Source organism: Nesoenas mayeri, assembly GCF_963082525.1.
Source record: "Nesoenas mayeri genome assembly, chromosome: 1".
NCBI lineage: Eukaryota > Metazoa > Chordata > Aves > Columbiformes > Columbidae > Nesoenas > Nesoenas mayeri.
The window spans coordinates 35517252-35540576 of NC_137541.1; the positions used below are offsets into that span (position 1 = coordinate 35517252).

Genomic DNA, 23325 nt, shown 5'->3' on the forward strand with positions numbered 1-23325 from the left:
TGTAGTGATATTGTGCAAATGTTATGTTGCATGAGGCTATACAATAATTGGGCAGTAATCAGTAAAAACATTACGTCCTTGTTTTACTACTACTTCATCACTAGCTATAAACCAACAACCTAATATAGCACATAAAACTAAAAAGAACTGAGATTAACAGGGCGTGTTATGGCACTTTAGAAGTAAAAGTCACTTTAGCAATATAAAATTGAACAATACTATTTAAAAGAATTAGAAGATTTACTATTCCTTATTAAAAAAAAAAACAAAGGCAGTTATTCTGAGTGCCTGGCCTAGTTACCATAGTGTATATGGCAAACTGGCAGGCAAACTGGTAAGCAAAGTACAGCGCACCAATGCTCACCAAAAAAGCACAATATATTGGATAACTGACTATAGCACTATCAGTCCCTAATTAGATAACCTTGCATGGACAATGTTAACCACTGAGAGGAAGAGAGAAAGAAACATTACAAAAAGCTTTGGCTAATATTCAGACATGAATTTTGACTGTACAAATCGGAATATTTATGGCAGTGTCCAAGAATGATCAGACAAGCCATTAGAGAATGAAAGCAGCTCCCTCCAACTTGTTTTCATGAGGATCTGAATACATCACCTCATTTTTAGCAGGGTTCTGGTATCATGTGCAGTTAATGTATAATTATTACAGAACTGTGATTGCATCGTTAGCAGAAGTTTAATTATATCATTGACATTAGTGATGCCATAACATCAAGCTCAATAATAGATCATAACAAAACCTACAATTAGCACAATTTTTCCTCCCTTTTACACCAACCAAAAGTGTTCAGCTTGGAGAAGCCTAATAGTCCATACAGAAGCGAGCTAGGGCTGAACCTGAAAGGGTTGCTGGCTGGTAATTTAGTAATATGGTAATTAAAGTCTTTTCATGATGTAATTACACATCAACTACAAAAGGACAGCTGCTATACAACACTGCCAGGGTACGTGGCATGAAATGATTAGATTTGAGAAGCTTTGGTGGTTAAACTGAATACCACAGACATAAGTCTGAGGTGTAGCTGGCACCGCACAGCACATTATCATTCAAGTCTCACACTTGGCGTTTCCTAAGTCTCATTGTGATAGTAACAGTTTGTTGCACATACCTTGGTCCCCTGACAGCAGAAGCTGTTTCAAAACCACCTTTAAAAACTTCTGCTGTTTTGAAGTTGCCTGGAATTAAAAGACCTAACCTCCTGGGCAGAGGCAGAACAAACGAGGTTTGCGTGAACCCAAAATGTTTATTTCCCACCCCTGCAGCACGAAACCTCATCTCACAGACTTTAGTCTGTGGGAAATGTAGCTTGATTTATTTGTAGGCTTTTTCCAGTGGGAGAGCAGAGAGGGGAGGAGGAGGAGGAGGAGGACAGAGAAGAGGCGCAAATGAGCAGGTGAACTCAAACTAAAGTTCAACTGAAGAACTGAGGTTTTGGCATCTCCTTCCAACTGCAACTAGCACAAGTCCCCTGTTTGGGGGGAAAAACAAACCCCACTTTTCTTCTCAAGAGTAAACAAAATTTTTTTTAAAAGTAGTTCCCTTATTGTACTTCTCACTGTCCTCATTTGTATCTGTACAAATCGTGAAGTTGACCACGCAAGGCATGACACAGCAAAAAGGAATATATTTTTCCAACTAACAAGAATAAAACTTCCTGGCGAAGTGACTTGGATGTTAAAAATACAGGAATGCACTGTGAACCCTGGCAGTAGGTGGACAACCTCAGAGCTTCTTTTCTAGTTCTAAAATGTCCCTTTAGTGAGGAGGAATAACATGGATGTTTTGCAATAGCTGTTTTTCTCTTTATCTCTGAAACATGGGAAGCCAGGATTGGATGGGAGAGAGGCCCAGAACTACTGATCTACACTTAGAAGCTTCTCTTTTCTTGAGCTCTGAAAATCTAGAAGCGGGCTTACTTGAAAGTGAAAGATTCTGGGAATCCAGAGAATTCTCTTCAGCATGAGGAAAATTTCCCTGAGGTCATTTGAAAGTGCAAAACCAAACTAGGATCTGGAGGGACCCTGTTAGCTACAAGACACAAGGAATGAGTATAGAAAATTGATCTCTGGTTCAAACAAGACCCAGCCTTGCCGATGGCTTCCCTTCTAATTCCTGCTCTTTGTTCTTTCCTGAAGAGATGTTTTTGATGGGCTTGATGAATATTCAAAGCCTATTGAAGACTTGGTGGCTTTAACTGAAGTGGGCGCTTGAGCTAATTCAAGATATCATCAATGAGTTTCTTCCCACCAGGTGTCAAGGGCTGCAATGATGTTAAGGCTGCTCTGGGAAGGCAGAGGAGAAATCCTGGGGGAACTGGAAGCAGCCAGTCATTTAAGAACAAAGATCTCAACTACTCAGAAGTTGGTCCTGCATGGCAAATTTTACATAGCACACTTTTAGGAGACAACAAAGCAATTTAGCCAACACAACAGAAGAGTCTCAATTGTACTTCAAGTAGAACAGCACAGGAAAACATGATTATTTCTAATTTAATGGCAAAAGAGCTAAAATTTAGTGCAGCTACTGGTTCTGACAACTAACACAGGTGGTATACTAAAACATGTTTGCAGCTACCCTCTGTGAGGACTCATTTGACATTTGATGCAAAAAAGATTCAAATATGTCACTTGTCAAGAGGAATCGGGCAAGCATATAAACACAAAATTCAGCATATCAAGAACAATCCGCAACATGAAAAGAATAGGATTTTTATACACTAAGGATTTATCTGACTTCCTACACAGTTTAAAGCAGCAAGAGGCAATAAAAATGCTGGGTTTAAACTACAAAACATTTTGTGGTTGACTGCTCTCTGTAAATACATTGTGCACACACAGTACCAACATGAACTATGTGCACACAAACCTCAAACACAGATGCATAACCATAGCAGTTTTTACCTAAAGACAATGTGGTTCCGTATCTTTGCAGACTTCAATTTCTCAGCGGCTAAGAGACCACAACAGCAGTCTGTATCATGCAGGGAACTATAATATTCTCCCTGGCCTGTTTATGCAGAGTACTGCCAAAAGAAACATGTGAAGGTCTTAAGTCTTGCAAGAACAGCCTCATTATCTCTCTCTGATGGTGGTATGGGCAGAGAGTAAGAGAGGGGAAAAGAATGTGAGTGCGATAATTTGAACGTGCTCCTAGTTTTAGCTAGAAAAAGCTTTTTGTCACAAGTCTTCAAGCATCCATCTTCTAAGTATAACAAAGCAACAACTCCTTAATGACAGCATTCCGTTCTGAGAAGTGGATGAGTACACAGGCTAAAATAAGACACAGTAAAAATCCTAACCTGTGATTGCCTCTCTCTCTCCCCTCCTCTCTGTTGCAGGAATAGTAGTTATTTGCTCACAGGTTGTTACCTTCAATTATACCAAAATCTGAGAGCCAGGTGGCCTTTCAAGACTAAGGCTGAGGACAGGGACCAGAGGACTTCCTACTGAACAAGTCCAGCCCTACCAGCTGTTCCAGATGCAATCACCTTGTCAGTGTTCAACACGATTCCACCACACACCCAACATCCCTTCTGTTTCAATGGCTCGTTAGCATCTTTCCATTTCTGTGAAACCATCAAGTTATTCAGAAGCTGCTACAGGGCCAGAAGTGTTGTCAACCTCCATGACTGCAACCACCACTTGACAAAATACTGGCAGCCTATCACTGCCATTTGCATTGGTTTCTGCGAGAACCATTAAGTGTCCAGCTGAGAAAAAGAATCCTCTTGTGATACTGTTTGCAACTAAGGAACTTGATAACACCAGATCTGGGGAGTTTGGGGTGAAGGAATAGTTGGGGAGACACCACGCTTACTCACCTGCTATCACCAGCATTTGCCACGTAAAGCTTCCCCAATAAATATACCACCACAAGGGCTGTGCAGCCACCAGAAATATTATACATGGTCCTCTCTCGTTCTATTTGCAAATCCTATGGGAAAAGAGAACAAGATTTACAAAGATGGCATTGCAATTACTGTTCTAGAAAATGAAGATTCCCTTTAAAAAAAAAAAAAAGGAAAAGAAGAAAAAAAGGAAAGGAAAGGAAAGGAAAGGAAAGGAAAGGAAAAGAAAAGAAAAGAAAAGAAAAGAAAAGAAAAGAAAAGAAAAGAAAAGAAAAGAAAAGAAAAGAAAAGAAAAGAAAAGAAAAGAAAAGAAAAGAAAAGAAAAGAAAAGAAAAGAAAAGAAAAGAAAAGAAAAGAAAAGAAAAGAAAAGAAAAGAAAAGAAAAGAAAAGAAAAGAAAAGAAAAAAGAAAAGAAAAGAAAAGAAAAGAAAAGAAAAGAAAAGAAAAGAAAAGAAAAGAAAAGAAAAGGAGTCTTTCTTACACTGTGTGTCCCACTGCCTTTCTTTACTGTTGTAGCTATTGCCACATGGTCAGAGAGAAGAATGGAAAGTCAAGTACCTATTGCTTATGATATAAAGATGTTCAGGAAAAATCAGGACAGGAGATTGTAAAATATCAGGCACCAAGGAAAAATATGGCAGCTGAGGGATGCAAGGAAATTCGCTATGGAAAAAGCACAATGAAGGCAAAGATAAATGTAGCTTAACAGCCAGTATCTAGTGGTATAATTGCAGAGTGCTTTACACAGACAGCAAATAATTAATGAGACCTAGCTATGATGCGAATAATGACCTGCTCTCCAAAAGGGACACTATGGTTGTGGAGCACATACCTTTATGCATGGCAGCAAGACACATTCCTACCACAAGGCTGCTCCTCAGAAACACATGGAAGGGGTAGATTCTAAACTTGTTAAGGGTGGGGGGAGAGGTCAGTAGAACAGTATTTACTAAAAGATATCAGGCATTCACAGACCTTCCGGGATGAACCACAATATTTAACCCTGTCTCTCATCTCACTGCTTTTATGAAGTCCTGAAAAGACTTAATTTTTATGCAATGTGCATAGGCCCAAATTTAAGGAGGTACGTACCTACTCAACCTGTGTTTAGTTTCCAAATGATTCTGAGTGTAAGAAATATATATATATAAAAAAGACCTCCTGCTTAACAGAATAGAAGAACACAAGTCACATCTATCATCAAAAAATCCATCAAGCCCAGGAACAAAAAATTACATATATATATATATATATATATATATATATATCTATATCTAGATAGAGAGAGACCCAGGAAAGCTTGGAGAACATAAAGGACACAAGTAAATGAGCTACTTTCCAGTACTCCATAAATTTTAAACAAAAAATTGAAGTGTATGCCAGTGAATTCATTCTGCTGCCTCTACGTTTAGTTTGGGGTAATAATGCAACATGTTACAAATTACCCTCCTCTTCTATGTCCAGAATCAAATCCAATTTCAAACTGGTTTTTCCTTGTAACACTGGATTGAAACAGGAAGCATCATTTAACATCGCTATTGCAAGCACTGGCAGATCTTTCCCAGTTAAAGCCTGCCTACTTGTATGGTTTTTATTATGAATATATTTGTTTGCTTCTGTGTGCACACACGCACAAGAGCTATACTTCAGCCATTTTCATGTTTGTATTGAACAACAAACAGCTCAAATTGTCCACGCCTTGGGGTATGGGATTTAGAGCTTTATTTTAGAGCTAAATTTATCTGAGGAAAAGCACCACAACAAATGCAAACCATGACAGCTGCAATTTGCTTGAAAATCTGCAGAGTTGGAGGCAGCCAGGCACCATGCTTTGTTTCCTATAAATTTCAGGGGAGGAAGGTGGCCTGGGGCAGCAGCAAGGATGCTCAGCAGCACTCGCTGTCCTGAGCAGGCTGGGCAGGCAAAGGTGCCTGTCACAAATAATGTGACTCCTGGCAGGATGGTGTGTACAGGGACCGATCCTGTCTGTGCCATGAATACAGCACTGAGGCAAGCAGTGCGCTGGGGACAGCAAGAAACACGCGGCGTTGCCCAACAAGGCCATACCCCGCAGCACCAGGAACTGCACTACCCAGTCTCTCATTGACTCATGGTTTTCCTTTCCTTTTTTTTTTTTATTTTATTTTAAAAAAAATTTTATTCTTTTTTTTGGTGTGGGGGGGTGAGGGCATGGGATGTCAGTGAGGACCAGGAGGAAAACACCTCCAAGCTAAAAAATCAAATCTTGCAGAACCTTTGGTCACAGACATGGGCCTGTTATAAATGCCTCTTTATCTAATCTTGCCATAGCGAAGCTGATTTTCCTCCCCGTGGTTTCTATATATTTTTTAAATTAAGCTGAAAAGAACAGTTCAAAGGAAGCAGACGTTTCTAACCATCAAAATAATTTAAACTTACAAATACTACAGTAGATTTTCCAGGCACTGCCAGGAATTTTAAAAACCCTTCATTTCCGCAGTTCAGAGTATCCTCTGAGACCTTCAAACAATGTACAATTCCTCACCTGGTTTCAGCTCTGTCATATGTACACTTTGCAAGTGCTGGAATGACTAAATTAAAATTTATTTCTTTCAATAAGCAGAATTCAGAAACATCTATTATAGGAGAGAAGACGGATAATCCTTAGGGCCTCGTTTGCAGAGTTTCCTTGACTTAAACTAGATCTGTGTACTGGATTTTTTCGAATCATTGCTGTTCATGGGCTCTTCCATCTACTTGTTCAGAACTTGAATTTACTACCATAACTTGCCAGAGTATATTCAGTGCCATGTTTTATTTTATATTACATACTCTGATGTTTTTCTTTTTTTTTCCCTTTTTTTTTCGAGGCGGGGGGGGGGGGGGAGAAGAAGGCAAGAGGAGAAGCCTTTCCTACAGCTCAACGAGATTCAAGGGGAAAAAAATAAATCAAAATAAAATAAAGTCCACCAATGTCACTAACTCATTGTGATGTAGAGACAGAGGCTTTTAACACAATACTCTGTAACAGTGCTGCTGGGAAAGTAGCGCAGCACAAGCAGAGGCAGAAACCCCCAAACACCTCTGAAGTCTTTATGAGTGTGAAGGGCTCATTCTAGACAAAGTCAAAGCATATACAAAGCTTACTCATTTTCCAACCGGACAAAGATTTCAGATAAGGCGATTTCCTTCCCCTAGACCGCTCTTTTCTCCACCATGCAGGATCCCCACACAGCAATCTGGGTGCAGGGGAAAAGCTGAGCAGTGGTGGGCAGAACCAAACAATGCATTTCCAGCCCAGCCTGCCACTCGGATCCTAATAGAAAAAGAATTTAAAAAAAGATTTCTATATCCTCTGTTCAAAAGACTATCGTTTCATGGCAAAGCAGCAGCTAATTCACCCTGCACTCTGCTCCGCCGTTCAGGATACACGTTTGTAGCAGCAGGTGGGAGCCCGGTGCCCTCACGCCCGGTCACCCTCGTCCTCCTGCCTCAGGTGAGATGGGGCAAAGGCTGCATGCAGAGGACACCCCCGGCTGCGTTTCCAGAGCACAGGCGGGAGCTGCTTTCTCCACCCATCACAGACACCGCTGAGGACGCGGCGGCAGCCCCGGGACAGACCGTCCCGACCGCTCGGGTCTCCCCAGCGCCTGCCACGCAAGGGCCCGGACCCGCCCTCCCCAGCGCAAAAGCGCGGGTTAATCACGCTATTTAACAATCTCTCCCCAAAAAGGAAGGAGATGACGCCACGGAGCCGCTACCGGCCTCCCTCTGTCGGAGGCTCCCGGACCCTCGACGGCGGCTTGCTTGTGCCACCTGGTGGAGACCCCGCGGAGGAGCACGGCGTGGGCCTCGCGTTCTCCTCGCCCCGCCCGCCCCGGCCCACGCGTGCCGGGCAGCCGAGCGCCGGGACGCGGCACCGGCGGCCGCGGGTGGGCTAGGGGCGCGGCCGGGGCGAGGGGAGGCGGCAGGAAAGGGGCAGCAAGGCGGCACGAAAAATGAATGCGCCTGGAGCCCGTGCTCAGTCTGAGAAATAGAGGACTTTGAAAACAGAACTGGGCACATTCGAATCTCGATATTGTCGTTATAGCAAGACAGCATACTGCAACAACTACTACAATAACTGCTTTCCATCTGTATCTGTCCTCAGAGCAGGGGCCCTTCCTCCGGGATCTCAATACTGCCATGACAGAAAACACCTTTTCTCCCTACACACACAGCTTCACCTATCTGCTTAAAAAGTTCCAGAACACAAAAAGATTAAATTAACTCCTTAATCTGCTTTACCTCTGTCAAAAAGGCATCAAAATCCTATAGCACTGTTTCAGCTCTCCGTTCTACTAACTACTTGATCAGAAGAAACTTTTCAAAAGAAAGTATCATACAGCATATGTTGCACTCTCAAGATTGTTCAAATCGAAATGGCATCAATCATGCAAAAGCACGTCTAGATTTCCTCCGAGTCAAAAAAAAAAATTCAATAAAGAAGAAAATCATTATACAATGTATGCAAAGTTACACCTTCCAATAAGTTATACAGACCAGCTCTGTGCCATTTTTTCCCATCCAAAATTAAACAGAGTTCAGTGTGGAATAGGTGCTTTCACTCCTTAATCTTACTTTGAAATACATACTACATCACATACACATATATAAGGTTAAATATGGGGAGGGGATTAGAGTTTGATGTGTCTAGAACTCAATCTACAAATACAAACCTTAAAACTCAAGAGATAAAAATTAGAGGATTTGACTTACGATACTTGCAGAACTTGAGCTTATTTGTTTCCTTTTAACTGGAATAATTGTGATCATTGATAAGTACTGACATCAGGTGTTTTAAAATTCTTTTCAACAGAACAGTAAAATATCTGAGAACACAACACAGCCAGCTTTCCACAGTGTTTTACTGCATGTAGCTGTCAGACAAGCACTGTCCAAAGGAAACCACACCCAATAAAGGAAAAATAATTTTAAAAGCCTTTTGAAAGAGATTAATTGCATTTTATGTGACACTTGAGGCAGAACTAGGGAGAGCTTAACTAGAATTCAAAAGGCAGTTGGGGAAAACAGTAACGTTATGCTACATGCTCCCAGGGAAAGTGGACAAAATCATAATTAGATAAACCTGTCAGGTTGGACTGTTTAAAAACAAATTTAAAAAAGGTGTATCTGTATCTACTCAGCATTTTCACCAGGTTCAAAGGACTCCTTTGCAGCAATGGGTGTTTCAGGAAACAACACCAAGAACTCTGCCTACATGTCCAGGAAATGGGAGCTCTCACCAAGTGCCAGGTAAAACGATACGCTCTGCTGGGACAAAACCCTCGTACATTATGCACACGTCAATTGAATTGACCTAACTCAACAACATCCATGATGTTCCAGTACAAAATAGGGCTGAATAAACAATGTGCTGTGGAAGAGGCCCAAAATCTTCACCCAAAGACTACTAGGAGAGTATAAACTAGCAGGAAGTTAGACAGAGGTAGGAAGAAGATCAGTCATTGCAAGCACAGATGAGACTGAGGAGTGTTGATCTTACAAGCCACTCCCTTACATGGGCAAAAGAAAATACTGTTTTGCCTAAACCAACTATAAGACTCCCCCAAGATCTTAAAGTAGACAGAATTATCCATTGCTTTTCTTAATTTGACCATATTGGTAAGACTTCCGTTTAATGTAAAACTTAATGCTGAGATTATATTTCATTGTGGTAGACACGGAGTCATTTATATCGCAAAGACAGACAATGAACTTCAGCCCTCTGATAAACAGTAAAAGTGGGAATTAAGGTATCTGAACTGTAGCATATAAACAAAAACACAAGGAGGAAAATAAAGTATTCTCCGGACTTCAGTTTAGAAAAAGGGAGGACAGATCACTATGACCTGTACATGGAATATCCAGACACTGTATCTGTAGTGAGTTATCCAGAGTTTCTGCATTTGCCCTACTCTATCCATAGAAGTCCTCCCAAGCAGTCAGGTGCCTGGACATGAGCTGAGATGGTATTTTGTGTGAACACCTGTCCAACAAAGATGTAAAGCATGGCAGTAACAGATGTGCTTAGGAAGACAGCGACGGGTAATGCCCCTGCTGCTCTCATAAGAAAGTTAGAGAGCACTTGAAATGGCCCTTCTTTACCTCTCTTACCTTCGCTTTCTAGTCCCATCAACCCCATTTCTCATCTCTCCTCCACTTGGAGCCAGTTTCAACAGGAGAGAGAGAACCATGTCATGCACTCAGCGCCTGGCACTCTTCTGGCCGGAAAATCACCCCAACTGAAGCATGAAATTGGTGTGCCTCTCTTATGCGTGATCTGAACCCACTAGGGTGCAGTGGATGGGCAGTGTCATCTTTTTCTTTCTTTCTTGACAAAGAAGGGAGCAAGCTAGTCCTCCCTTCCTGAAAAAGGCATGATAAACTGACTGGAGATTTTCATGCATCCTCAGTTGGTTGGTCTGTTTGCCCACACTTCCTTGGGGAGGAAGGACAATCCAGCAAAATAATTGCTTATCAGAATTCATAGTGAAGCACCACTTTGTTATAATAAAAGCTGTAGTCTCTAATTAGATGCATGTACTAAACAAAATTCACATATATCAGGAAAAACAATGCTTGAATACTTCCTTTCAGAGAACAAATAAAACATCTGGGAAACACTCATTAGTTCAAAAACCTTCTGCTCAAATAAGAGGCTTTTCTAACAGCAACAAAAAGAAGTTAAAAAAAATTTAAAAAGAATAAGATCAGATCTCCTAAGACTTGATCTACGTGTACTTACTGGCAGGACAAGCCTCTGCTCTGCCTCACAAGAATTATTTTTAATAACATGGAGAAGTGAAGGGGGCAGGTGCAGAGCAGCAACAGCAATTACAAAAGAGAAAAGGCAGCTTTCCATAGGGAAATTGATGGATATTCTGTTCCTATAGGGTCGTGATTTCCTCTCAGTTTTTCATGCTGTATACAAGTCAAGTGGGTGGTAGGACCATACTTCATGTCCTGCTCACCCATGCCCTGCCTGCCTCAGTCAAGAGCAGCACACACACTCTCTGCAGTCACTACTGTGCTTTACGAGCCACTCCAACACAAATGTGAACTACAGGTCACTAGATCAAGGATGCTGCCCCTCATCCATGTCCCTGACATGACCTTTTATGACTAGTTTATGTATTTGTGCACAACACAAACGATATGTTGGTGGTGCAAGGGATGCTGCAAGCCTTTGCTGCTGCTCTGGAAGGGCAACAAGGCTTTATAAAGTGTGTGCCCGTATACACATCTTACAATAATAGCCAATGCTGAAACCTGCCACTGTGAGGCAATACTCATTCTTATATTAAAAAAGAAGGAACAAAAAAGAAAAAAAGGGAAAAGAAAAAAAAGCACCAAGCTTCTAAGAGCCAAGTAATCCACAAGGATGGCTGTAGTGCTGCCTGGGATCTCAGGTGCAGCTCCTGCCTCAGAGGGATGTACCAGGTACGCTGTTGAGGCTCTTAAATAATCCTGTCCACACTCAGATGGTGTTTAAGTAAGAGAAGAAAAAAAAAAAGTTAAAAAAAAATCCCTAAGTGTTCACTTTCTCCAGGCCATGCAACTCACAAATGTATGCAACGTGAACTTCAGAGTCCTGAGACATACATACCATTTCCTTGAATGCACTTTCTATGGCCCCAATAACCAGGCACTCATGTGGGATCTTCTTCTCGGTGAAGAAGCGTGTTGGAGGGGTGCTGGGCGAGCCTGGGGCCCCCACACCACCACGCAGGGAGGCCGCCCGTGTCAGCGTCCTGCTGTTGGTGGATGGGTTGTCGGGCTCCTCTCCCAGGCAGGTGGGTGGGAGGACGGCCGTGTTCCTCAGGATGTCCACGATCTCCTGCAGCTGCTCCAGGATATGGTGCTGCAGCAGTTTGGAAGCGACCACAGCTGCCCCCGACCCAGCGTGTCCATCAAACAGGGACCAGTAGTACAGGTTGATTCCATCTGTTTCCTGGAGAAGCAGGAGGGGAAGAAAGGGAAGGAAAAGAGATGGTCACCGTTACACAGCCACGAGTGAGGTGACAAAGCAGCCGGTAGCACAGGAGCAGCAGGTAAAACACAGGTAACTTTCCAAGAGGTAGCTTTCTGAAATGGAGTAATAGGCACTGTGTTAGTACAGCTCTGACAGGAAGAAGTAATGTCTATTTTTGCCACGTCTCTACATTTTTTTTTCTTTTCCTTAACCACCCTCCCCCCCACCTTCCAAAAAAAACCCCAAAAAACCAAAAAAACCCTGAACTTACAATCTTTCTTACCTTACAGGCATCACACGATGCACTGACCAAGCACAACCACCATTGTAAGACTAAGTTATTTTCCTAACAACTATGTAGATCAGAAGAAAAGCATTCAAAAAATCCTGTTGTTAATAAATGATGGACCTACCACCATGGAGACCAAAATTCTACACAAGACAGCACCTGCTACTTCTGCAATAGTTTTTTTTTTCCCCCACTAGGCATGAGATGAATGACCTCAGTTTGACATCTAGTAATAAGATGTGATCCCCACTTGCCATGACTGGTACACCAGGCTGCCCAGGGAAGTGGTTGAGTCACCAGCCCTGGAAGTGTTTAGAAGACATACAGATGAGGTTCATAGTGACATGATTTAGTGATGGAGTTCGATTATGGTTGGACTCAATGATCTTGAGGGTCTCTTCCAACCAAAATTATTCTATGATTCTATGATAAGGTCCATCCATGCTGGCAGGTGGGATAGGTCAGGCTTCAGCTACCTGTGCAAGCCCAGGAACCAGCACACCATGGAGGTCCTCCAGGATGGCAGACACAAGTGGCATCAGCTGCACTCCACCCACAGTTGCCCACACATTCACTGCTTAGTTCTTCCCAGGGCTCTGAAAAGACTCCCGTATAGTACTGGAGCGAAATACCCCCTGATCAGAAGAGCTATGCAAGTGTTTTGGCATAGCTCTTGGCATAACAGTATGCTTTTAGATCTTATTTCTTAGCTCAACTCCGAGCATGCCAGTCAACACAACTGCTCTCATACAGGCAGAGTACCTGGAAAAAGTAAATTTTGTAGACCTCATTATTAAAATTAAGGTACTTGTGGTAAAGTTACATATTTGTTCAGCAGCTACTGATCAATGCTGTGACTTTCAAGTATTTCTCCCTTTCTGCTCTGCAGAGTCTTCTCTGACAGTTTTAAGTCAGCTCCACTATTGCTCAGCAGAAACCACATCCTTGTGGTGGGGGTTCTTCGTCATTCAGATAGGGCCCATTAACCCAGAGCTGGAAGCAAACTAAGGTCTTGGCAGCACGAGCTCTGATCTGACTGAAAAATACCAAGGAGCCATACTGTAGATAACCTCTACCTTTTTGGGGGGGGAAATTCACCTAGAAATCTTCAAGGAAGCATTTAATACTAGTCATTGCATGATAGCATATTTGGTAGCAGCATGTGGAAAGAGTCTTTCCAGTCTCTCATTTCCCCTCCATTTCTTGTGAAGCTTGCACCTTCTCCCAGCTATGCTGAAACAACTGGTTGTGGGGCTGCCTAGTGAGTCAGATGTGGGTGGACTAATACAGATTTAGAAATAAATAATCTTGAAAGGGACAGGAATCAGCCAATACTGCTGCAAAACACCTCATACTAAGACAGCATAACATAGATCTCACTGCAGTCAAAGAACTTAAAAATTATATCTGCATGTCATGCTGACTGTGGTCTAATTTAGGATGACAGACATGATTTGTTTCATTCACCCAAACGATGCTCCCTTACACAATGGATCAGCATGTAGTCCAGGTACCACCTGCATCCCACCACCTCATGCCCAAGTGCTGCTTATTTCACACTTATGCACAGGGTTGGGAACTGAAGCTCCTTTTATTTTTCTGCTGTTTCAGCTGCTCCACAAAGGTGCCAACCACTGGCTGTAGGGCAGGACAGACAGGCTGGAGTAAAAACACTGTGAATTGTCATTTTCAGATCCAAAAGACATTATTCATGGTTGCCCTGAGCTACAACATCCAAAATGTAATGTAAAATGTCTCTTTTAGCAATATGTATATTGACCATCACTATAAGTTCATGCTGTTCTAAGGGCAAAGTTCATTGCTGAATAAGCATTACAACTTATAACTTAATTTGTTGAAATGCACATTTAAAAGCCTTGACTATTAAAATTACATAAAACTCAATATTTTTTTTTACCTTATGGCATTACTGCTGTAGTAAAGTTCAAACATATTCTTAACCAGTGTATTAACAATGTAGTCATCTATACAGTGAAGAACCCATCCAAGAGAAGGAATTCAGCAGTCTATTGTGCACTCTTATTTCATCACTGTAATGCTGAAAAAAGGGAGTGCTGTCCTACAGTACTGGATGACTTACCACACTAAGGATCACACAGGATACATCCTACAATGGTGGAAAAAAACAACAAACGTACATATTTCCAAATGTAGCTCTTTAGCCAGTCCCACCCACTTATCCAATCTGTTAAATTCACGGAAGATGTGTTGTGCAATTTCACCCTGAAGGCATGACTGGCAGCTGTGCTATCTTGCTCTGGGTTCAGAATCCCTCCCAAGTTCGCACAACAGTTGGCTGTAAAATTCTGCTTAAGCCATTTTTAACGGATAATGGAATTACTGACTGAAAAACGTGTTTGCAAAAATAGATTGCTATTCGTGCAAAATGTGAAGTTTTTTGCCAACAAAAACAAGTATCCCAATGTGAAAGTATTTCAGCTGGAAACTGAAGCCATTTATTTGAAATGGCAACAACACTGTGTCTGTCTCCTGGGAGCTGCAGATGAAACTACTTCTGCTCCCATTCTTCTGTTAGGGTTTGGCTCCCTGGCCAAAATCCACTGTATGGTGCACCACAGATAATGTTCCCACAGCTTATGTTCTCACGTCATTCGAAAGGTGCTACCCCTTTGGAGATGTGCTGCCTTTGGGGGAAAGAGCATAAAGGCAGTAGACCTCTGACTGAAACAAATATTTAACCTTCCACCTAAAAGAAGACAATATTTTGTCATCACCTTCCTCCTGCCCCCGAAGTATAATGGAAAATTACAATTAAGAACAAGTTTAAACCATGCCCATACACACTGATTTTCTTAAACTTTTTCTAAAGTAAGCCCCCACCAAGGTCTGTATTAGAGATTTTCAGAAGATGAAGGAGAACAGTTATTAATGCAATTCATTCTCATAATAAGGAGCACACCACTGGATATGTCGACTGAACAAGCCTCATGTAAAACTGGTCATCAAATAAGGTGCCATCAGAGACTGGGAAGCTTTAAAACAGACCAGAACAATGGCCCATGACAAAAAGTGAAATTAAAATGTTACGCCTTGTTTCCTTTAAGCTGATGGGCAGCACAAATTAGGACAGAGAAGCTCACATGGGCCTGAGCTGTATTCTTGGGCTGTCACTGACATGAACATGGTGTGGCCACATCAGCTATGGTGGTTCTTCTGGAGTTCGCTGATCTTGTCATTTTTGGACTAGTAATTCTTAAACAAGGGGTTGTTGCTACCAGTTCAGCTAAATTCAGAGGTCTACACTGCACTCCTCCAACGTAGTTCTCTAAACTGCCCTCATACTCAGCAGAACGAATAAAAACCCCACACTTTCAGATGCTTATCTAATTCCAAAGTAGATTTCTTTCTCCCTGTCAACTGCAGAAGTACCCCAGATAACTGAGAGGTCTGTGTGGTAAGTATTTACAGTCAGAGGAGATGACTACCACAACACTGCTCCTATGCACATGTTCTGTGTGAGATGCTCTAGGGCCTTAACTTTAGTTGGCATCTGCAGGCATTACGGTAACCTAGATACTAGCCTCCAAAAAACTTCTATATATTCCTATAAAAATTCAATTACTTCTGAACTTGCAATGAGAGTATAACCACAAATAGTAGTTGTCCAAAAAAAGGAGGAGGAAACAAATTCCTTTCTCTCACCCTGAGAATAACAACAGCTCCTCTATATGAGAGAAATTAATTCTCCAAAACCATACTAATTTGATGAGAATTAATTATATGATTCAAATATAGCAGCCACTCAGAGAATGAACAAGGGCTGCCAGTCAGGGCACAGAGATGAGACAAAAAGCACAAAAAGGTCCTTGCTTTTCCTCCTGTAGTTGAGATGACCTCCGTAGCCACCAAGAGATACCTATTTTGGTGTGCGTATGCATGGCTGCCCTCTCTCTTTCACATTTGGGAGCTTGCACTTCTTCCCAAAAGTAATGACTGTGTAAACTTCCAGAGACCAAGATTTCTATTTCTACTAGCTCTGGTAGTATTCTGTCATAAGCAGTCTTTCAAACATCAGTTCCATTTGTTCTTTTAACTGGACAGAGCCCTCAAGTGGGAGTATGATCAGTCAACACAGTGATTTCTTTTAGATTTTCTTTCAAAAGATTCAGATTTAACGACATTCTGAATAGCTACCAGACACATGAAGGGCAAACAGATCCTTCACTGCACTGACCTTAGAATTCATTTCCAGTACGTACTAGGAAATTTAATAAGCTTCAGGCTCCTCAACTGCTGACCTAGCCTTCAGGAAGGTTCAGCAGTCTCCTGGGTTTTGTAATTGTAAAATATAATTAAGACATGCAAAATCTGGGGTCAAACAATGGATGAGAAATCATGAAAGAAAATGCATATATATATATATATGCACACATAATTTGGGCTTAGTTACAGGGAGAAAAAAAAAAAGGCTGCCTTAGGAATACATAGCAATTTGGGACAAATTTTTCAGGTAAGCTAGACAGTGGTCTTACATGGCAAACCTTCCCAATTTTTTTTTTTTTATGAAGCTAATTCCAAACAGGCAAATAAATCATGTTGCCACTAAAGATTTATTCTGAAAACCACAACCCACCCTGACTATTATTGTTCCAAATATGAACTGCACTCACAAACTGCATTAGAGCACATCTTTAGTTCTCATAAAGTCTGAACTGGGTGAGCAATTGCCACCTCATCCTCAGAGCAAAGCCTCCCCCCATGTTGCAAGTGATATATTCAGCTACCTGTGGTAAGCAACTTTATGTCACACAAAGCAAATACTCTGTCACACCTTTGTGACAAAGGAAACTGCAGAATTAGTAGTTATGTGTCTTCACATTACAATGACAATTAATAATGCATCACTTGAAGTCCTGCAACTTGTCACTATGACAATATCCTTGCATAGTATTTCCATTTCGCTCACTGATGGTCTTCAGTATTCATCAGCAAGGTACCCCATAGTTAAAGGCATTTAAAAACAGTACCAGTGAAAAAGCTATACAATTTGAAGGGAATGTTCATGAATGGAGATAGAGGGCAAATGTGGTTAATCAAGTAGCAGTGGAATGGTGTGGGAGAAAGGGGAGAGAGTTAATATAGGGTTGAATTTGCAGAGCCTTTGCTTTCGCTGCCCTGCTTAGTTTATCACCCACTCTTTCAAGAAGGAAAACCTATTTATGCTGCTTAACAGATTTCCTTGGGTTACTGTGTGTGTCGGGGCTGAGGAAACATTCACTTCTCCATCTCCTCACCTCCTCCTTCCCACCCTTGAAAGCTCTCCAGAGTCCACCCGCAGAGTCAAAGCCATGACAACAGCACCCAACCCAATCCACACAGACAACCTGTGGATCTCCCACTCCCTTACGCTGCCTTGCCAAAGCGTGGGGCTGCATCAGTCGGGTCACCATTAAACAACAGTAATCACACGACCTCAGATGAAGCTGCCATTTAAGTTCTGCAAACTTGCCAGAAAGGAGGGTAAAACAAAGCTGGCATGTGGCCTTCTCAAAGATTCTGCGGAAAACAGAAAAATCTGAGGACGATGAAAAAGAGACACTCTAAGTTCCAGCTCCTATTTCCCTTGTGTTCCACAGTTTAAAAACCTAAACAAGAAGAAATCTTTGTTTTCATCAGACAAACACCCAATAAACTTTCCCTCATCTCTTATTCCTTCAAGGTTTCTACAAGGTACTTCAGCACTCAGAAATTATTTCAGACTGTATGTTATGGTAGGATTTTCCTAGGAGGCATTTACAGAATTCAGACTCTGGTTTTCTAGCTAAATACCTTCCAGGATGATATTACACCATTCACTGGAGTGTCTCAAGTCTGTATTGTACATCCTATTGATCTAGAGTAAGCTGTACCCTTATCACATTCAATACCAACTCATACAGTACTCCTAACAATACTATGTGAAGGCAAAACACAATATTATACTTTACAGTATAAAATGAAAATGTTAAAGTGTGATACATTATAGAAATACGTACTTTTTTTTTTTTCCTTTTAAAATATGTTCAACCAGAAAAAAAAAAATAGTACCAAGGAAAAAAATCCTACTAATTACTAGTGTAAGACTGCCCTCTAGTAGAAAACTTTCTTCAGAAATATACTGCTTGTTTGGGGAAAATATATTACAAATTTAAACTCACAAGACGTGGTCTAATAAAACGGTAGAACAGATTTTACATAGCTAAATAATGAGTGCTCTAGCACTCATTTAAGTGTCATGTAGAAAACAGAAGTAAATCTGTAGATAAGAAGAAAACATATAAAGAACATGATAACAAGTACCATGAAAACAGTACACTATGTTATACAGATCAGCTGGCTCTTCACTTCAGACATTATGCTCATTTCTGGCCAAAATGTGTCAGAAATAGAAAAAAGAACAGAAAATTTGAAATAAAAATGTTTCTCTCAAGAAGCTTGAAAGGAAGTGGCTGTTTACTCCAAAATCAACATACAAGATAGAGAGTCAAAGTAGGAAATACAGTAATGAAGAAAGGAAGAGAAATCAGAAATTCTAGGAGATACTTTTTCTAGCACAGGGCAATTGGATATTTAGCAAAGTTGACAAATATTAAATTCAAAAAGGATAAAAAGAACAGCATTCAAAAATACGCGGTCAGTTTACAGACCCTACCATTATGTTATCATAACAATATATTAATAATGATGATGGATAGCGTTAAGGCTAGTGAAGACACATTTCCAAAACTAAAATAGTTTTATATCCTGGTATTTTTAATGCAATCTAAACATATTAGCTATGTAATATTTGGAAAAATGTTCCTTCTGAGGAAGATGATTAACCATGCAGTATATACAAACATAGTGTGCCTTTTGCTCTCAAGAAACATCTGGTACTACTCAAAGCTGGAAGTTAACTGGACTTTGTGAAACATTGCTACAAAGCTATGCCCTGTGCATGTCCCCAAAATATGAAAACACGGGCAAATACAGTACAGCTACATCCTCCCACACTCCAGATGCAAAGGCCCCTGACCAGGTTTCTCACACAGTAGGCCTGGAAATTAAACGTGGTGCTAAATCAAAGCTAGTATCTCTACACAGCACCAAGATGAGTTTACCTAGGTTGGTGTCACAGAGGGATCTTTGCAGTGTGCTGTGCGCATGACACCATGATGCTCTTTGTGTCAAACCAACCCATCACCTGAACAAAGCACTTTGTTGCTTATCTTGATGTGGTTTATATACACAAACAACTGCTGTGCCCAAATGCTTGCTTCATTAAACATAATTAATGCATACAAAAAATAAATACCCTCATGGAACCGAGCATCTGCATGAGTCAATAGCAGACAGTTGCACGGACTTTCTAGGAAAGACTTCTTAAAACACAGACTACTAAAACATATTCTGTTTTGCCTTGCATGAGTGTATGCAGAAGTCATTAGTTCCAGCAAGTACAGGGCACAATTCTTTACCCAGGAATGTTCAAATATGTACTTGAAAAAAAATTCATGACTGGCTGAATACAACAAGGAATATCAGCACCCAGGAACTGGGACAGGTGATTTAAGGAAAGATTTGAAAGAGGAAAGAATAAGGCTATTTGCAAACCTGGAAGATCTGTCAAGAGACTGAAAATGTTGCAACATTAATGAAAAGTGAAAGAGAACAGGAGGAGCAAGAGGTAGTGAGGGACACAATGCAAGAGGAATGCTTGTTGCTCAGGTCCCCAGTGACCAACCCCTGCAGCCACCAGGTGTACCAAGCCATGGGGTTTTGGGAGAGAGACTGAAGCAGACCTCATTTAAAACAAAAAGCCAAAAATAACCCAAAAAAGGTACTTATAGTCCACTGAAAGACTGATTATCACTTAGGGAAAATTTGTATTCTCCCAGCAGCAGAAAGACTGCATATAGAATCAGAATAGTTTGGGTTGGAAGGGCCCTTCAAAGGTCATCTTGTCCAATCCCCTGCAATGAGCAGGGACATCTTCAACTAGATCAGGTTGCTCAGAGCCCCGTCCAGCCTGGCCTGGAATGTTTCCAGGGATGGGGCATCTACCACCTCTCTGGGCAACCTGGGCCAGCGTGTCACCACCCTCATTGTAAAAAATGTCTTCCTCATGTCTAACCTGAATCTCCCCTCTTTCAGTTTAAAACCATTACCCCTTGTCCTACCGCAACAGGCCCTGCTAAAAAGTCTGTCTTTCTTACAGGCTCCTTTTAAGTACCAAAAGGCTGCAATAAGGTCTCCCCACCTTGTCCAACTCCAACATTCAGGTAGGGCATTTAGTGTTACATGGCTAAATGTCTGAATCACGCACACACTATCAGTCATTGCTGGTGCCTGAGCTCATGCTTAAAGAGCAGATGAAGTAATTAGCCAGTCAGGAAAGAAGACAGATGAAGAATAGCAGATGATTGCCAGTAGAAAAGCACATGATGTATATGACTCCATATAAAGAGAGGAGCCACAGTTTGCAAAAATAACTGAATTCAGTGTGCTGGATGATCTTACCCAACCTGCATAAACCAACCTTGCTACACAAAATACTGCTGCAGTGGAAAGAACCCAAGTTACTCTCTAATCCTTAATAAAAGTGTATAACTGTATAAACAGTGACAATGCAGTACTTGCAGTGGCCATCACTGGACGTGTCAACCAGTGACATTAAACTCACAGTATTCTGCAGCAGTACGTTTATCAGGATTATATTTTCAGAAATGAAACAAAAAAGGAAAATCCAAAGAGTATTCCTCTCCCCATCTTTAAACTAAAATGCTTTAGATACAAGAAGCATTTGTCAATTCAAGAAATCAAAAATCAAGCGGTAGAGCTAAGAAAACTATCGTGTGCTGTAGTTAAGCAGAGATATTTAATAAATAACTGGAAATATGTGAAACATTCAGTAAAAATCTGGAGTAGCTCTTTTAGTGCCATATTGCCACATTCTTTTGTACTTATTGTGTAGTGCACAACTGACAAGACATGGAAGACTGCCTACCGAATTGTCTTTCAGCTGGAGACCTTCTCCATTGGGCAGCGATGACCTCCGTTTTGTTGAGTTCTTGTTTGGTGTAGAATTAGCAGCTCCAGTTTTCTTCTTGACAAAGAGGACTTCACAGCTGGCTTGATCTTCATTGTGCGTGCTCTTCCCTGCATTTATTACCCTAAGGAAAAAAAAGGAAATTAAAAAAAAGAAAATAAAGGACATGTCCAAGTTAGCAAAGCACAGAAGCCTCCACCTGTATCTCATATGTGACTCACAATATGTACAGAACCATAGCCCAGAAGCCTTACAAATACCAACTGAATTAAAATACCTTTCTCATACACATACATACAGACATGCACACTGTTTGTTTCCATACACCTATGTAGGGCCTAACAAGCATTTTTCACAGAACTATGTGAATAAGAAACAATAGTATCATAAGCATATTTTACCCTTAGGCATACCACGCTTTTCTTCAAAGGGAGTACATGATGGTCAAGTCTGATAACACTTATGCCTCCTAGTTGAAACATGAGGTCTCCAGTTGCTTTTGTACCTGCCAGCCTCTGTGCTATGATGAATAACTAATCTGTTGGCTGAGGGTGTGGATTCTGTCAAGTTCCAAGTCTTGGACAAACAAAATACCTGCTATAAATCTAAAAAGCTGTTACTGCTAAAGGCGCAGAAAAATGTGCAACTGCTTTTAGTCTGTTTAAAGGGCACATATTAGAAACGCTGTAGCAAAAACACAAATGAAAGTTTTTGCCTTATATTCCAACATGCAAGTTGAGCTTGCTTGTACCACAGCAACACAGCGAGATGCATACTAAATACAGCCCTCTGGCACTGCAGAACAAGATACACCCTCCCCCCACCCCGAAATGAAACCACAAACCCTCACACCTGTATCCCACCTGAAGAGTAGAGAGCAGAAGACTGGCACCAAGAAGCTGCAGGCATGCAGAAAACAGCACTGAGAACTCAGTACAAGCTTTGGACAACCAAGGATATCCCAAGACCTGCACCACAACTGCTCATCTTCCTTCCATCAGTGATGAAACTGAAATAACAGCTGCTCCACCAGCAACTTTTAAACACCCTCATCAGAAGTCTGCATTATCCAAGATACTTTGGTTACTGTCATCCACCTCAGGAAGCCAAATTGAAACACATTTTCCACTCTCTATACAAGAACCTAATCACAAACTGACTCATTTTGCATCATTTGACACTGTGTTCAGTAGGACACGTGCTTTGACAGTCCTGGGCTCACACAGAGAAAAAGCTGTGCAGGCTGGGACCATGTCTTGTTCCAACCAGGCAAAGACATCATCCACAAACACCGTCTAACCACTTCTCTTTATCAGCAGGTGAGAGTCACCTAACAAATTGACTGCTCATCAGAGACAGCATTTCTACTACTGCAAACACACCAAGTTTCACATCAGGCACACAATGTCTTCCCAGAAAGTAAAACAGCTTGAAGACATGTTGTAAACCTGATGGCAAGTTCAAGACACACCTGACTTCTTGATCTCTTAATGTTTTCATTACAGTATAATTTTACATAACAGGAAAGCACTTGCTAAAGGTTGTTGAAATGAAAACAAAAACCAAAGGAAGACCTGCAGGGCACTCTGCGCCAGCCTGCCTGCTCTTGCCGAAATGTCAATTCAGTGTCAGCCTTGCTTAAAGGTAAAACATTCTTTTGATTTTCTAAGAGCAACATGATACTGTGACATGCAAATGAGTATTCCTGCCTGTGATTAGACAAAAAGACAGCCTTACTCTAAGAAAAGGTGCATCCACTACAATTAACTGCTTCCAGAAACTAAAAGTTTCCCTACACTGCCAAATGTCACACACAGCAGTCTGACATCTGTATGCACAATATCACCGGTTGTTTACAAGTATTTCTTGTAAATAAACACCAACTGTGGATAAAATTATTTTGTGAAACACACAGAGAGCAGAGATGAAGCAGCACCTTGTTGCAAGGCACCTGTGAGCACTTGAACTGCTCACCTCCTGCGGTGCCTGACCTTTGAGCAACTGGAGATCAAACATTGAGATGCAATAAGCTTCCAGTCTGAAAACTTGACATTTTCTTGACATATTAGGAAAAACTGAAGCACGTATTCAGAAACAGGGTGGGGGTTAAGAAAGCACAAAT

At 41.3% G+C, this 23325-nt stretch overlaps 1 protein-coding gene across 1 annotated transcript in view; it reads right to left on the reverse strand.

Annotated features, from left to right (window-relative positions):
• PPM1H (protein phosphatase, Mg2+/Mn2+ dependent 1H) overlaps positions 1–23325 on the reverse strand; it is a gene marked incomplete at both ends in the record, with an annotated part of 133567 nt that overhangs the window by 47343 nt on the left and 62899 nt on the right. The window contains 3 exons of the mRNA XM_080340319.1: positions 3846–3958; positions 11500–11844; positions 21162–21327. Of these exons, the coding sequence (XP_080196445.1) occupies positions 3846–3958; positions 11500–11844; positions 21162–21327 (624 nt within the window). The remainder of the gene's footprint in view (positions 1–3845; positions 3959–11499; positions 11845–21161; positions 21328–23325) is intronic.